This window comes from Gopherus evgoodei, chromosome 18, assembly GCF_007399415.2.
Source record: "Gopherus evgoodei ecotype Sinaloan lineage chromosome 18, rGopEvg1_v1.p, whole genome shotgun sequence".
NCBI classification, from domain to species: Eukaryota; Metazoa; Chordata; order Testudines; family Testudinidae; genus Gopherus; species Gopherus evgoodei.
Genome location: NC_044339.1, coordinates 7,216,311 through 7,229,061, shown reverse-complemented (window position 1 = coordinate 7,229,061; position 12,751 = coordinate 7,216,311). Strand labels below are relative to the sequence as shown.

The window sequence follows — 12,751 nt, the reverse complement described above, 5'->3', positions numbered from 1 at the left end:
CCTGCCTGTGCCCATCAGCGCTGCTTGTACCCTCTGCCACCCCCACTCCCCCACTCCACCTGTACCCACCACTGCCCCCACTCTGTCCATACCTACCTGTGCCCGTCAGCACTACTTGTACCCTCTGCTATCCCACTCCACCTATACCCACCGCTACCCCACCCCATCCTTACTTACCTCCCCACCTGTGCCCGTCAGCACTACTTGTATCCTCTGCCATCCCACTCTCTCCACCACTGCTCCCACTCCACCTGTACCCACCGCTACTCCCCATTCCACCTGTACCCACCGCTACCCCCACCCCATCCATACCTACCTCCCCACCTGTGCCTGTCAGTGCTGCTTGTACCCTCTGCCTCTGCTACCCTCCACTCCACCTATACCTAGCATCGTCTCCTCTCCGTCCATACCTACTTCCCCACCCGTGCCCATCAGCTCTGCCTGTACCCTCTGCCACCCTACTCCACCGCTACCCCCACTCCACCTATACCTAACATCACCCATGCTCCATCCATACCTACTGTCCCCACCACCTGCACTCACACCCACTCCCTGACCTATCCCCACCCCCACCGCCGTACCTCCCATCCTTCTTGGGAACTGACAACATGGTGCTGCCTTTCTCCTCCCTCCCCAAGGCAAAGGCAATTCTCCCAAGAGCCTGTGGCCGCACTACTTCCCACCTGAACCTCCCCCTAACACACACCCTTTTACACACCCATCAGCGTGTCTCCAAGGGCAGCAGCGCTAACAGAGACCAGGCCTGGCCATTTTTACCACCCATCCCACAGCAGGTGTGGATGACTCAGTGCCTGGACACTAGTGTTCCCACTCACAGCTGGCTGGTGTAGACTGGGGGTGGGGGCAATATCACAGCCTTCAACAGCCACCAGTAGGGGGCAGCAGCTCCACCTGGTCTCCTCCATGGAAGCCTTTGGCATTGCCGCAGAATTTGTGCATGGCGGGCAATGACATTGGTTTGGTTTGTTTGCAGTTTGCGGGTGATCAGGAGTGGATTCCACCAGTGGAGCGAGCAGAAGTCCACCTGTCAGCTCTGCTGATGAACCTCACACCTGACCTCCCCCGCCCCCCGTTAGTCCAGTCCCAAGCAACTCCCTTCAGACTGCGCTGCGAGATGAGTCTGTAAAATCAGGAACTAGCGTTTCCCTTGTGGTTTAAAACTAGATTTGACCCCAGGCCTTCAGGGCACCCCAGCTGGGCTGGACGGCTAGCCCAAGCCGAGGCCACTGTTCTTCCTGACGTCCCTGCCAGCGGGACGGGGTCCCAATCCCTACCGGACTGCCTGGGGGCAGATTTCTTTGTTGACTGGAAGAAAACGGAACCTGATTCCGCTTGTGGGGTCGGCTGCTGCCTGGCAAGCAAAGGGTAAAACCCATTCATCTCCATCTCCTCCACACCAGGCCAGTTTGAGTCAGGGTCTCGCCAACCCAGGATGCTCAAGAGGCTGAAAACATCCTGGTTCCTGGCTGGCACCTGGTTTGTATTTTTACTTGGTGAGGCACAAACCTGTGCCCAGCCAGGTAACATACAGGCCGGTTAACCTGTCTGATCCCAGTAGATTCCTCTGCAGCGTCACTACGGACAACGAGACACAGCTTCAGAGTTCACGGCAGCGTCTCAGCACCATGCTCAGCATGGCGTGGAGCTGCTGGGACCAGAACTGAAGATGGCAGGGAACGAGCACACTGAGGGTGGTGGCAGCTGGGGAATCCTACAAGGGAGATCAGCCCTGGGAAGGAGGCCGGAGTGGAGAGTTACTATCTGCACTGGGGAGAAGGGTCCCTGGAGGGCTGGGGAAGCACGTCTACTCCAGGGTGCGCTCCAAACAAAGCATCAGGCCCATTCGCCCATCAGCCTGCATGCTCTCAGCTTTGACCGTAGCGATGCAGACACATGGCCTGTAGATAACTCCACTGCTCCTGATTTCATATCATGCCTTCTGCAGGCTCTGCAGATGCCACCCCGCTGTCCTGGCAGGGCAGGTTGGCGCTGCTGCTCCTGCGCTCACTGTACCAACCCTGCAGTCACTGCACGCGTGCCTGCACTCCATGAGCATGGCTTGCATTGCGTGTGAGTGGCTTGCAGGGCTGGAGAGATGGACGGCTCGGCAGGCAGGCAGGCAGCACCAGGTATGCGGGGCAGGAACCAAAGTGCCACGGGGTCTCCTGTGCGCTTGCTGTACTCACCATCGGGGCAGGCTTCCCTCCAGAGACTATGCAGACCAAGGTGAAGTTCTGTGCTTGGTAGCGGCTGAAGGGGGCGGGCGTGTCCGCAGCAATGACGGAGATGGAGATGGGAGGAGCTGTTGGGGAGAAAGACAGGGTTATTCCCAATGACCTGCTATCACGCCCCGAGCCGCACCAACCAGAGATCATACAAGGAGCCTGTCCTACAGTGCTCACCAGCTGGGACTGGCACAGGGGAAGTGGGTTGGGATAGGGCTACCCCCAGAGAGCACGTGGAGACTCAATGTGCCCCCCTCCCCAAATACACAAGCACCCCGTATACGCACCCCACACGTAGCACACTAGTGCACACACACACACTCCTGACCCACACTTCCATACAACCCACTAACACGGGCCCAGACCTACTTCCCCCCAAGCAACCCGTAATCACAAGTGTGTGCATGCTGTGTACACACTCATGCATGCACAACAAGGTCAGGCTCCACCTAATGCACCCCATGCAAGTCTGTGTACACCCCCCACACACACCTGTGCACACAACACAGGCACACATATACAGTATGCATACAAACCCATGGGACCCCTCCGTGCACCAATATACATGCATACATCACGCTAGATCACCCATGCCCAACCCCTCACACCCACACACATGTACAAAACACACTGCAGAACCTCCCCAGAGACGCATGGCTTCTCCAACACCGGCCACGGTACATCCATCCCCCTCCCCATGCCCGGATGCCCACACACTCCTTTGCCCTCTTGTTCTGCACACCTACTCCCAAGGTGTGTTGCAGAGCAGGTGTTAGCATATGCAGTTGACCAAGTTCTTGGGAGAATAGTGGTTTCCAGTTGTCCAGACTGTGACACCTCCCAGCCCCAAATGAGAGTGGCACAGGCAGTCTCCTCCCCTGCCATTACCACAATACGCCAATGTGAGTCACAGCACCACGGCAGATGTCACTTCAGATCTCTCCCCTGCTTCTCGGCAGAACAGCCTCACCTGAGCCCCGGGCTGCCCTAGCAAAGAGACTGTGGCATGGCTCCCACCGCTGAGCTGCCAGCTTCCAGGAGCTGGCCTTCCTCCTGTCACTGATCACCCTGGCGGAAGGTGGACAGGCAGCCTCTCTCTCTGCTACCCACATGGGGCCTTTTCTGAGCACTCATCCCAGCACAAATCCTCTGGGCAGCACCCATGGACCCCCCGTGACTCTCCTCGGAGCAGATCTCCTCAGCATCAAGTTGGGATGGGAGCAGCGCCCTCGTTAACTCTGCATTCATTATTAATTGCTACCTCCTACCTACTTTTTGGTAGCATCTTGGCGGCCAACCGAGATCAGGGCCCCCTGGTGTGAGGTATTGTGCACGCAGAGTATGGGACAGTCCCTGTCTTGGCAAAAGGTGGGAGAAAGTGCTATTGTCCCCAGTGTACAGATGGAGAACTGAGGCCTGGAGAGATTCAGTGACTTGCCTGAGGTCACGCAGTGAGTCTGTGGCACAGCTGGGACAAGAACACAGAGTGCCTGAGGCCCACTCTGTTGCCTTAACCGCAAGACCCACTCCCCCGCTCTGAAAAGCTGCTTTAGTTTAAAAGCAAATAAGAAGAAGTGTGACAATAATACTAAGAAACTCTCGGGCAATCTGACCTTGACTCTCACCATAACTGGTGTTTTTATCCTGAAAGCCCCAACTCCTGGAGTCAGGTGATCATGTGAGAATCTTGGCTTTCATCAAAAAAGTTTATAGTTCCTGTGGGGTTGGAGAAAACTTCAAAATGTGACCCGAGCGTGACCTAAAGGCCAAAACCCAGAAGGCAAATACGAAGACCCCATGGGGCTGGCAATACAGCAAACTAATCATGAGTGATGCTTAGCAGGTCTGCCACATCCTTCAGCCAAAGTTCCCCTAGCCTGTCACAGACATTAACTGTGTAAGTGTCACTGCCAGGTAGGTAGGGATTGTTATCCACCTGTTACAGGTGGGCACACGGAGCCTGAGTGGCCCTGGGTTCACCAACAAATTGCCAGCCAAATGGTGGTTTGCACTATTGTTTGCTGAAGGGATAGGTCCTGATTCTGCTCTGAGCCCAACTCTTCACCCTCCATCCGTCTATCTCCAGAACGTGCGCACTTCAGGGCAGAGACAATGGGCCACAATCTCTGCTGGTGTAAATGGACATTGCACCCCTGGAGATACCCCAATTTACGCCAGCTGAAGACCTGGGCCTTCCTCTGCACAGGTACAGGGCCTAGCGTATGTTGGATGTGATGTATACATACAAATGTGTTGCCCCATTGAAACTGGGGGCATTACAGGGCTGCAAAGCCTATAAACCAGAGAAGGGCCCGATTGAAAACCACAGAGCTGAACTCCCCCAGACTCTGCCTCCGGATGGGCGGGGAGCTTTGCAGCATGGATCTGTCTCTGGAAGGGCTGAACCAGATCCCAACGCGATTGGACTTGGAAAAAGTCTGACCTCAGATCTGATTCCAGAGCCAAAGCCCGCAGCTTGGGTAGGTGTGTAACGGTGACAGCCCCAGTGTGTTTTTGTGGCTTCTAGTCACGCAGAAACTTCACGAGGGAGGTGCTGCCCAGATCCCACACCCATCGCCTTCCTCTGCTACTCATGCATTCACTCTCCTGCACCTCCACCTCTCCATTCCCCCACATTACGTTCACACAATCTAGTTAATCTAGCTCCACAGTGCCGACAACACCCTCCCTTCCCACTGCGGCATCCTCCCGGTGCAGGGGGAGCGCAGTGGGGCCTGGTACCGGAGGGGAGGAGAAGTGGGATGATGCTGCAGTGAAACGCAGGAGGCTAGTCTCTGAGGCCTGGGAAAGAAAGGCCACGCCGTGCGGCAAGCTTTAAATTTAAAGCTTTTAGGCAGATCGGAGGCGGCGCCAAAGAGATTTTAAAAAAACATCCCCAAAACAAAAGGGGGTAAGAAAAAAGAAAGCACCAACCCTCTGGTTTATGTGAAAATGAACTATTGAACTGAGCAATAACAGCAGCCGTGCCGGGGCCCCAACTGACAAGAGAGAGAAACGCAAACTGCCGCATCTGTAGCAACGGCTCCTTTTATGTGGCAGCTGCTCCGTAGCATGTGCAGCCCCTCTGCTGCAGGCTTCCACCTTCCCACGCAAGCCGGCCCCTCCTGCCCGTTAATTACAGCCGCGCAGAAAACTTTTTACGAGGGCTCGTAAATTTCTCATATCTCTCTCTCCACTCCCACCCGTGGGTTACCTCTCCGAGGCCATTCGCTCGCTTGGGGAGAGAGAGACACATCTCGGAACGCATCGTCAGCCCCACTGCGCCTTCATCCGTTCCCCTCGTGTGGCCCCGGTGGCCCCCGCCCTTTATGGGCCAGTAAATCAGCACACTCGCCTCTTCCCCGGCCTGTGAGAGCCTGTTCACATGCAGGGCCGGTGCTTCCATTTAGGTGAACTAGGTCACCTAGGGCGCCAGGATTTGGGGGAGGTGGCATTTTGCCACGTTTGCCGGCAATTTGGCAGCAGGGGGTCCTTCCGAGCTCCAGGTCTTCAGCGGCAATTCGGCAGCTGGTCCTTCACTCACTCCGGGACCCACCGCTGAAGTGCCCCAAAGACCGGGACCATGGAAGGACTCCCCCGCCGCAGAATTGCTGCCAACCAGGTGCATGGAAGGACCCCCACCTAGGGCGCCAAAAACTCTGGCGCCGCTCCTGTTCACATGCCACTTCCATCCCCTCTGGGCAGCGGGAGGGGAAGCCTGACCACGGCTTAGAGCAAAACACAAACAATGCCGAAAGACTCCTTCTCTCGTCAGCGATTGGCTCTTAAAAATGCGAGCTCCAGGGCCCTCGTTTACAGGGTGCTGGTCTGAGGGAGACAAGTGGACGGCAGCACTGACTGGCGGTAGCAGAACTAGCTAGCTCTCTCACTCGTGGGGTGAGACCATCGGCGCTCTCTGGGCTCACACTCTGATCGGTGGCAGGGAAATGGTGGCACTCTCTGGTGTCATGAGACCGTCGGTGCCCGCTGAGGGGCGGCACGGGACCGCCGGGGCCCTCTGACTGGTATCATGGCATTCCTGCCGCAGCGACTAGCACGTCAGCCTGTAGCCAGGCTCTTATCGAGGTGTTTGTTCAGCAGTTGGATGGGAGACGCCCAAGGGAAATTCCAGCCGCTGTTGCAGGAAGTGCAGGTGATGACTCAGTAGGGGGCGCTCTTCTCCCTCTGTCCATACTGACCCAATACCCCCACTGGGCCGCATCTACAGACAGAAGTGGGGCCTGACCCTAATGCTTAGTTTGCCAGGTGCTATATTCGGCGTAGGATCAGCCCCTGAAAAACGTCTCTCGGCTTTTGGTCATAAGGCAGAACAGTCCCCATTAATAGTCATCCTCACTTGTATAGGCCTTACAACAGGTGGGGTTGCCACGGGCTAGGTCCTAGCTGGTGTAAATCTGTGTAGTCCCAGTGAAATCCAAGAAGCCATGCCAATTTACACCAGTTGAGGATTTGGCTCTGTATGTTTTACCTGCGATGAGAATTGCTAGCTGCACTTTTAGAGACGGAACGGTTCCATTTGTCAAACACGTGCTTGATTTTAAAGGTTTTTTCCCCCCCTCCTAATAAAATAAATTAGCAACCGCAAAACAAGCAGATTGTTCTGCTCGGCAGTCTCCTGAAAGGCATCTCCTGGGCTTTAGTTTGGAGCATTCTGGTTTGAAAGAGCAGTCAGCACGACTGTCACTGTCTTCTGAGCGCAAGGTGTAGTAATCTGTTTACCCTCGGCTTGGTGCTGACTTCCCAGTGATTCAATAAAAACAATGAGGCGGCCAGTGGCACTTTAAAGACTAACAGATTTATTTGGGCATGAGCTTCCATGGGTAAAAAGCCCACTTCGAGACAAAAGCTTATGCTCAAATAAATCTGTTAGTCTTTAAGGTGCCACTGGACTCCTCACTGTTTTTGTGGATACCGACTAACACAGCTACCCCTCTGATACTCAGTGATTCAATGTTCCTCTTCCATACAGGCAGTTACATTTTGGGAAGGCCCTTCGATTCTTACCAAAAAACATTTTCTGCTCCACTTGTCTCCCGACAAACGTATGATTTCCCAGAGTAGCGCCCCTCCCCGGCCGTTAGCTGGGAACATTATGGAGTCGTTCTGTTTCGCTTGGGATGTTTTTCTGACTATGCTAGGAAAACAAATGGCCCAGTTATGATTATTTATAGCACAGTAGTGCCTAGAGGCTTGGACCCGGACTGAGATCAGGGCTCCACTGCGCTAGGCGCTGTACACACATGTAGTGAGAGAGACAGTCCCTGCCCCAAAGAGCTTACAGCCTAAATAGATAAGACAAGGGGCAGGAAGGGGGATCAGAGAAGGGAAACAACTTGCCCAGTGGCCACTGGCACAGCCAGGAGTGGAAGCCAGATCTCCTGAGTCCCAGCTGAGTGCCCTAGCCACTAGGTTATATTGCCAGTTTCTACAAGCTGTTCTGCACCATTAATTCCTGTTGGCTTGCAAGTCAGTGCTAGCAGTGAATGTCTCTCTTGGGGTTACCACCATTCACCCAGACCACTTAGACTGAGGCCACCCTCCCACCGCCTGATACCAGCAAAGATCCATTAGCATTGATGGAGGCCCAGATGAACTGCTGTTGCCTGAGGCAAGAACCCCCTTCAGCCCCTCCTGTGGGGCTTAAGCTTTCGTTTTAATAAGTGCCCTATGCTGCCCTGCTGGTTGCCGAGTTACCCCTGTGAACATCCCCCATGCAGTCACTCCAGCATACCAGGGAGGCAATGCTGTCTGGTGGCAGGGTATCAGCTAGGGAGTCAGGACACCCTGGGACCATGACCTTTGTGCATGTCACTTTCACCACCCAATGCCCGTTTCCACGCCTGCATTTTGTCCTTTTCAAGTGCAGGCTCTTCGGGGCAGGCGCTGTCTCTCGGATGATTAGGGGGATGGAGAGCCTGTCTCACCGGAGGGGACTGAAATTGCTGGACTAGACAACCCAAGCTAAGCGAAGGCTGATTGCTCTCCATAAACACATCAGGGAGGGAACCCCGGCTAAAGGACAACACTGGTCCCAGAACAGATGGGGATAAACTGGCCAGGAGTCAACAGAGGCAGAAATTAGAAGCAGGTTTCTAACCATGAGGAGGTTCTGGAGCAACCTCCCACTAGGAGCAGTAGAAGGAAACTAGTTTTAAGATGGATCTTGATCAGTTGAGGAATGGGATTATATGACGAAGTTCCCTGCAAGAGCAGGGTCTGGACACGTTGACCCAGCAGGCCCCTTTCCCGTCCTACGTTCCGATGTGCATGTACAGCACCTAGCACTGGGCGATTCTGTAGTTAATAAATAATCATAATAATTGTACCACTGGAGTCAGGCCACAGTGACTCAGGTTTCCTGTGTCTAGGGGGGATGGAATGGAACCCCGGCACTGTCAGGTTACAGGAGATAGGCGTATCCATTGATAAAATGCCTCTGAGTTGGTATCTTCCACTTTGAGGTGTGAGACTGAGCTTCCTTGGGCCCATCTCTCCCCCTTGCCTCTGGCTTCAGAGCAGGGAAATGCCATTCGCCTTCCCTCCCAGATTCTTTGACAGAGCAGCATGCATGGCGTGAATGGCCTCAGTCCGCCTTTGCTACGTGTCGTGCTCCCATCATCCGTCTTCCCGGGGTGTCTGGCAGGTTAAAGGCCTCTGCAAAGAAGCAAGTGAGAACTGGGAGAGGTGCCCAAGGCCATTCCCAGCCGTGGCAGCAGGTGGACGCTCCCTTTCACGTGTGGATCATTATCGGTTGTGATAAACTTGGGACTTGGCGAGTTCCCACAAATTGTTCTCAGAGGAAGTGCGGAAGCAAACGGTATGCAAATTGCAGCACATGCAAATACTCCCTGCAGCTGAGATCAGACTTGCTAAGCAAGGCGCGGGATTCCCCCATGGCAGCTTCACAGAGGGCAGGACGGAAAAGGACAAAGGGGAGACTTAGACGCAGAATGGGTAGCTTGATTGGCAGGGATGAGATGGCCTCAGCAGTGGGAGATGCCGCTGGTAGCAGAGGGGAAGCCAGGGGATGCTGCAGCTCCTAGCTGTTGGCTTTCTAATTAGACTGGTGAGGAGAAGCACCTGCACAGCGATGACTAGCTTCAACTGTGTCCCAGCAGAACCAAAGCCCATGGGCACCGACTCCGTGGGTGCTCTGGGGCTGGAGCACCCACAGAAAAAATTTGGTGGCCCCACCCCTCCCCCCTGCTCCAGCTCACCTCCACCTTCGCAAATGCCACTGCATCCTGCTTCTCCGCACTCCCTCCCAGTGCTTGCGCCGTGAAACAGCTGATTCCTGGGGCAGGGAGGGGGAACACAGTGCACTGGAGGAAGAGGCGGGGATTTGGGGAAGGGATCCAGTAGGGACAGGGAGGGGGCAGAGTTAGGGTGGGGATTTTCGGGATGGGGTTGGAATGAAGGCGGGGACAAGGACAGGGATGGAGTTGGGGTGCTGCCAGGGGTGGGGAAAGGGGCAGGGGGCACAGGCACCCACCACACCGGAGAAAGTTGGCACCTATGCCAAAGCCACCTTGGTTTCTGGGCTCTACAGGTCAGAGTGCTGCTGAAACACTTGGTCACTTCCCAGACCCCCAAGAGACGGGAAAGGAGATCGGCCAGTGCAGCACAGTCAAACACTCATAGCCCAGCCGGCCGGAAGGGACCATCATGATCAGCTAGTCTGAGCCCTTGCACATTGCAGGCTGCAGATGGCTGACCTTGAACCCAGAGGGCAAATCCTGCAGTGGTGCCGAGCATCTGAAGTCTAAAGGGAGCGGACTGCAAGAAACTCGCAGTGCCTTGTGGCTGGGCGCCGCCTGTGCCAGGGGGGTATGGTTGGCGTTCGGCCTCTCGGGATTTGGTCCGGCGGGATTCCAGCTGCAGACACTCTGTCTCTGGAAGGCCCTCGCTGCGCTCTGACTGCGGCTACGCTTGCTTTGCCATGGGGACCAAGGTTCAATATGGAAGGCGAGGTGCTCACTGGCATGGTCACAGCGGGATTGCTCATGCCATGGGGGTGCCATGCAGCGACTTCGGCCGGGAGAGCAACCCTGGGAGCAGGAGAGGTCGGGGCTGGTGGGTGTTAATCTGAGCCTGCCAATAGCCTCCCAGTATCACAGAAACAGTGCCTTCATCTGGACTTCTCCCTTTGCTTTCTTCTGGGGCTGGGTTCCTCACATTTCCCCCTTCACCTCCTGAGGACGGGAATGAACCTCAAGCATCACCCCAATCTTTCTTCCCGGTGACACGGGCACGACAGATGCTAATTGTGCTGCCTAGCCTGCTACCAGGAGCCACTCAGAGTCCATCTTCCCTGCAGCCGGGAGGCTGGGAATGGCAGCTCGTGTCGACAGACCCGCGCTCAAAACAGAAGGGCGGTCACTGTGGTGCGGGCTTCGGGGTGGATTGCACAAGCACACGTGACCCACTAGGAACTCACCTCTGCAGCCCACAGTGAAGCCCATGTCGCAGCATGCTCACTGCTAATTTGAGAGAGCTAGCGGGAGTACACACCCTCTGGCTGCAACGCGGACATGCCCTCAGATACGACGGACATGGGCGTGGCATAAAAACCTCAACAGAAGAGAATTCCTTCTAGCAGCCGTATGTCTCGTGCCTATGCTAATTAAGCGATGCCCCAAGGTGTGTGTTTGTGCTCCTGGGAGATAGTGCATATGTCTGGGGAGGCGCTTTTTCCTCATGCCGTCAGCCACCTGGGGAAGCGCATTATCTCCCGCTCACACGAACCTCCCGGGGCGTCTTGCCCACCTCCACACAAACAGTGGGAAGCACATTTCCTTGCCTCTCCTGGCGACACTCCCCTCCAAGTGCTTCCCCCTCTGAGTACAAATCCGTCAGATATTCCCGATGTCGCACCTCACTGATGTCCCTAAGCCGAATTCGCCACAGCTGACAAAAGCTCACCCAGGCGCTTCTGTCACAGCAGAGATGGGAGGGAAAGTTTCACTGGGCGCTCGTTTCTGGCAGAGGGAGAATAGGAAAAGGCAGGGGAAGCTGCTAAGGGATTTTTGGTTCTTTGTCTCCACTGACGCCTGAAGTTTCATTCGGCTCTGAAAAGCCTCCCCAAGGAAGAGCCTCACTTGGTCCGGGGCAGTGGTTTGTTTTGCAGGCCTCTTTGAGTTTCTGGGGATGGTTAGCGTTACACTGCTGGTCTGGACTCAGGCCTGGACCCAGAAGGTGAGCCGACAGGGCCAGATTCTGCTCTCAGGTACACCAGTTTCACTCTGAGCAACTCCACTGTCAGAGACAGACATTCGAAACTCACACTAATGCCTCTGAGTGCAGAATGTGGACCGGAGTCACTCACCTAGAACCCACTGGCCAGCTGAGGCTCGACACCTCCAGAGACCCCTGTCTGGCTTTCCTCGGGGGCGAGAGAACCCATCCAAATGCCATTGGGAACACAGACTGGAGGAGTCTGTGCTGGGTGGGAGCTGGAACCAACACAACCTGCTCTCACAAAGGAACAGCACCGGAGGTCACAAAAGAGTTTTGCCTTCTCCTCGCTTGTCTGTCCGTGTTTGAGCTCCTGCAGAGAGAAAGGAGAGTCCATCCACGTTCCCAACAGCAAAGAAGAGGGTTGTCTGTCTCGGGGTAACTCCTATGGGGAAATCTTCTTTCCAGCAAAGCAGCTCTCGGAAAAATATGAGGTTAAAGCAGCATATGAAAAAGGAATTCCATGGAGATCCTCACATGTTCTGCCTGGAGCAGAGACTTTACTGGTGTCAGCCAGCGCTAATGCAAGCAGGGAACACACCTGGCCCCAGTTGCTAGCTGCATATGTACCTGAGACTAGGAAATCGATGTCACCAGCAGGTGCTAATGTGATGCCCTGGCTAAGTATGATTATGTCGCCCTCTAGTGGTCAGATGGCACCCAGGATAAGAGCCTTCTACTTGCTCACACTTAAGGCTGAAGTACTCTTCTAGCTCAGGCAACAGGGGCTTATGGCTGGCCATGGAGTCTTTACAATGTGGAAGGACCATGTGGACCAGAACAAAAGAGCAGAGTCCTGGCTCAGTCACATTTGGGGTTGGAAGGCAGGGAAAGAGATGGGTTCAGCTCCTACAGGTGATTTGGTGACCCATGTAATATAGACGTCAATGGAAGCATCTGAGCAACAGATTTTGCAAAGTACAGACCCCAGTGTCATGTAATGTGGGGTTTCTTGCACTTTCCTTGGAAACATTGGGCACTAGCCATTGTTGGTGGGAGAATACCAAAGTGGACAAGCAACTGGTGGTCTCATGCAATACTTCTTATGTTCGTGTTCTTACGCGCCAGAAAATATCCTCTCCACTTTGGAACAACCAAACCAGCGACAGTCCCCTAAGAAACCATTTCAGGATGCTGTGGGGCCTGGACAATGCCACACAGACAGGGAATCACATTCAGTAAGGCAGCTGATTCTTCTGGCGAATCATGACCCTTAGGAGTGTTCGTGCCAGGCTCCTGGTGGTCAGAGA

General features: G+C 54.9%; 1 protein-coding gene across 2 annotated transcripts in view; it reads right to left on the bottom strand.

Annotated features, from left to right (window-relative positions):
* The window catches only part of IGSF21 (immunoglobin superfamily member 21), a 257,037-nt gene that overhangs the window by 22,604 nt on the left and 221,682 nt on the right, over window positions 1–12,751 (bottom strand). For both annotated transcript variants that reach the window (XM_030537866.1, XM_030537868.1), the window contains exon 5: window positions 2,208–2,323. In XM_030537866.1, coding sequence (XP_030393726.1) covers window positions 2,208–2,323 — 116 coding nt within the window. The remainder of the gene's footprint in view (window positions 1–2,207; window positions 2,324–12,751) is intronic.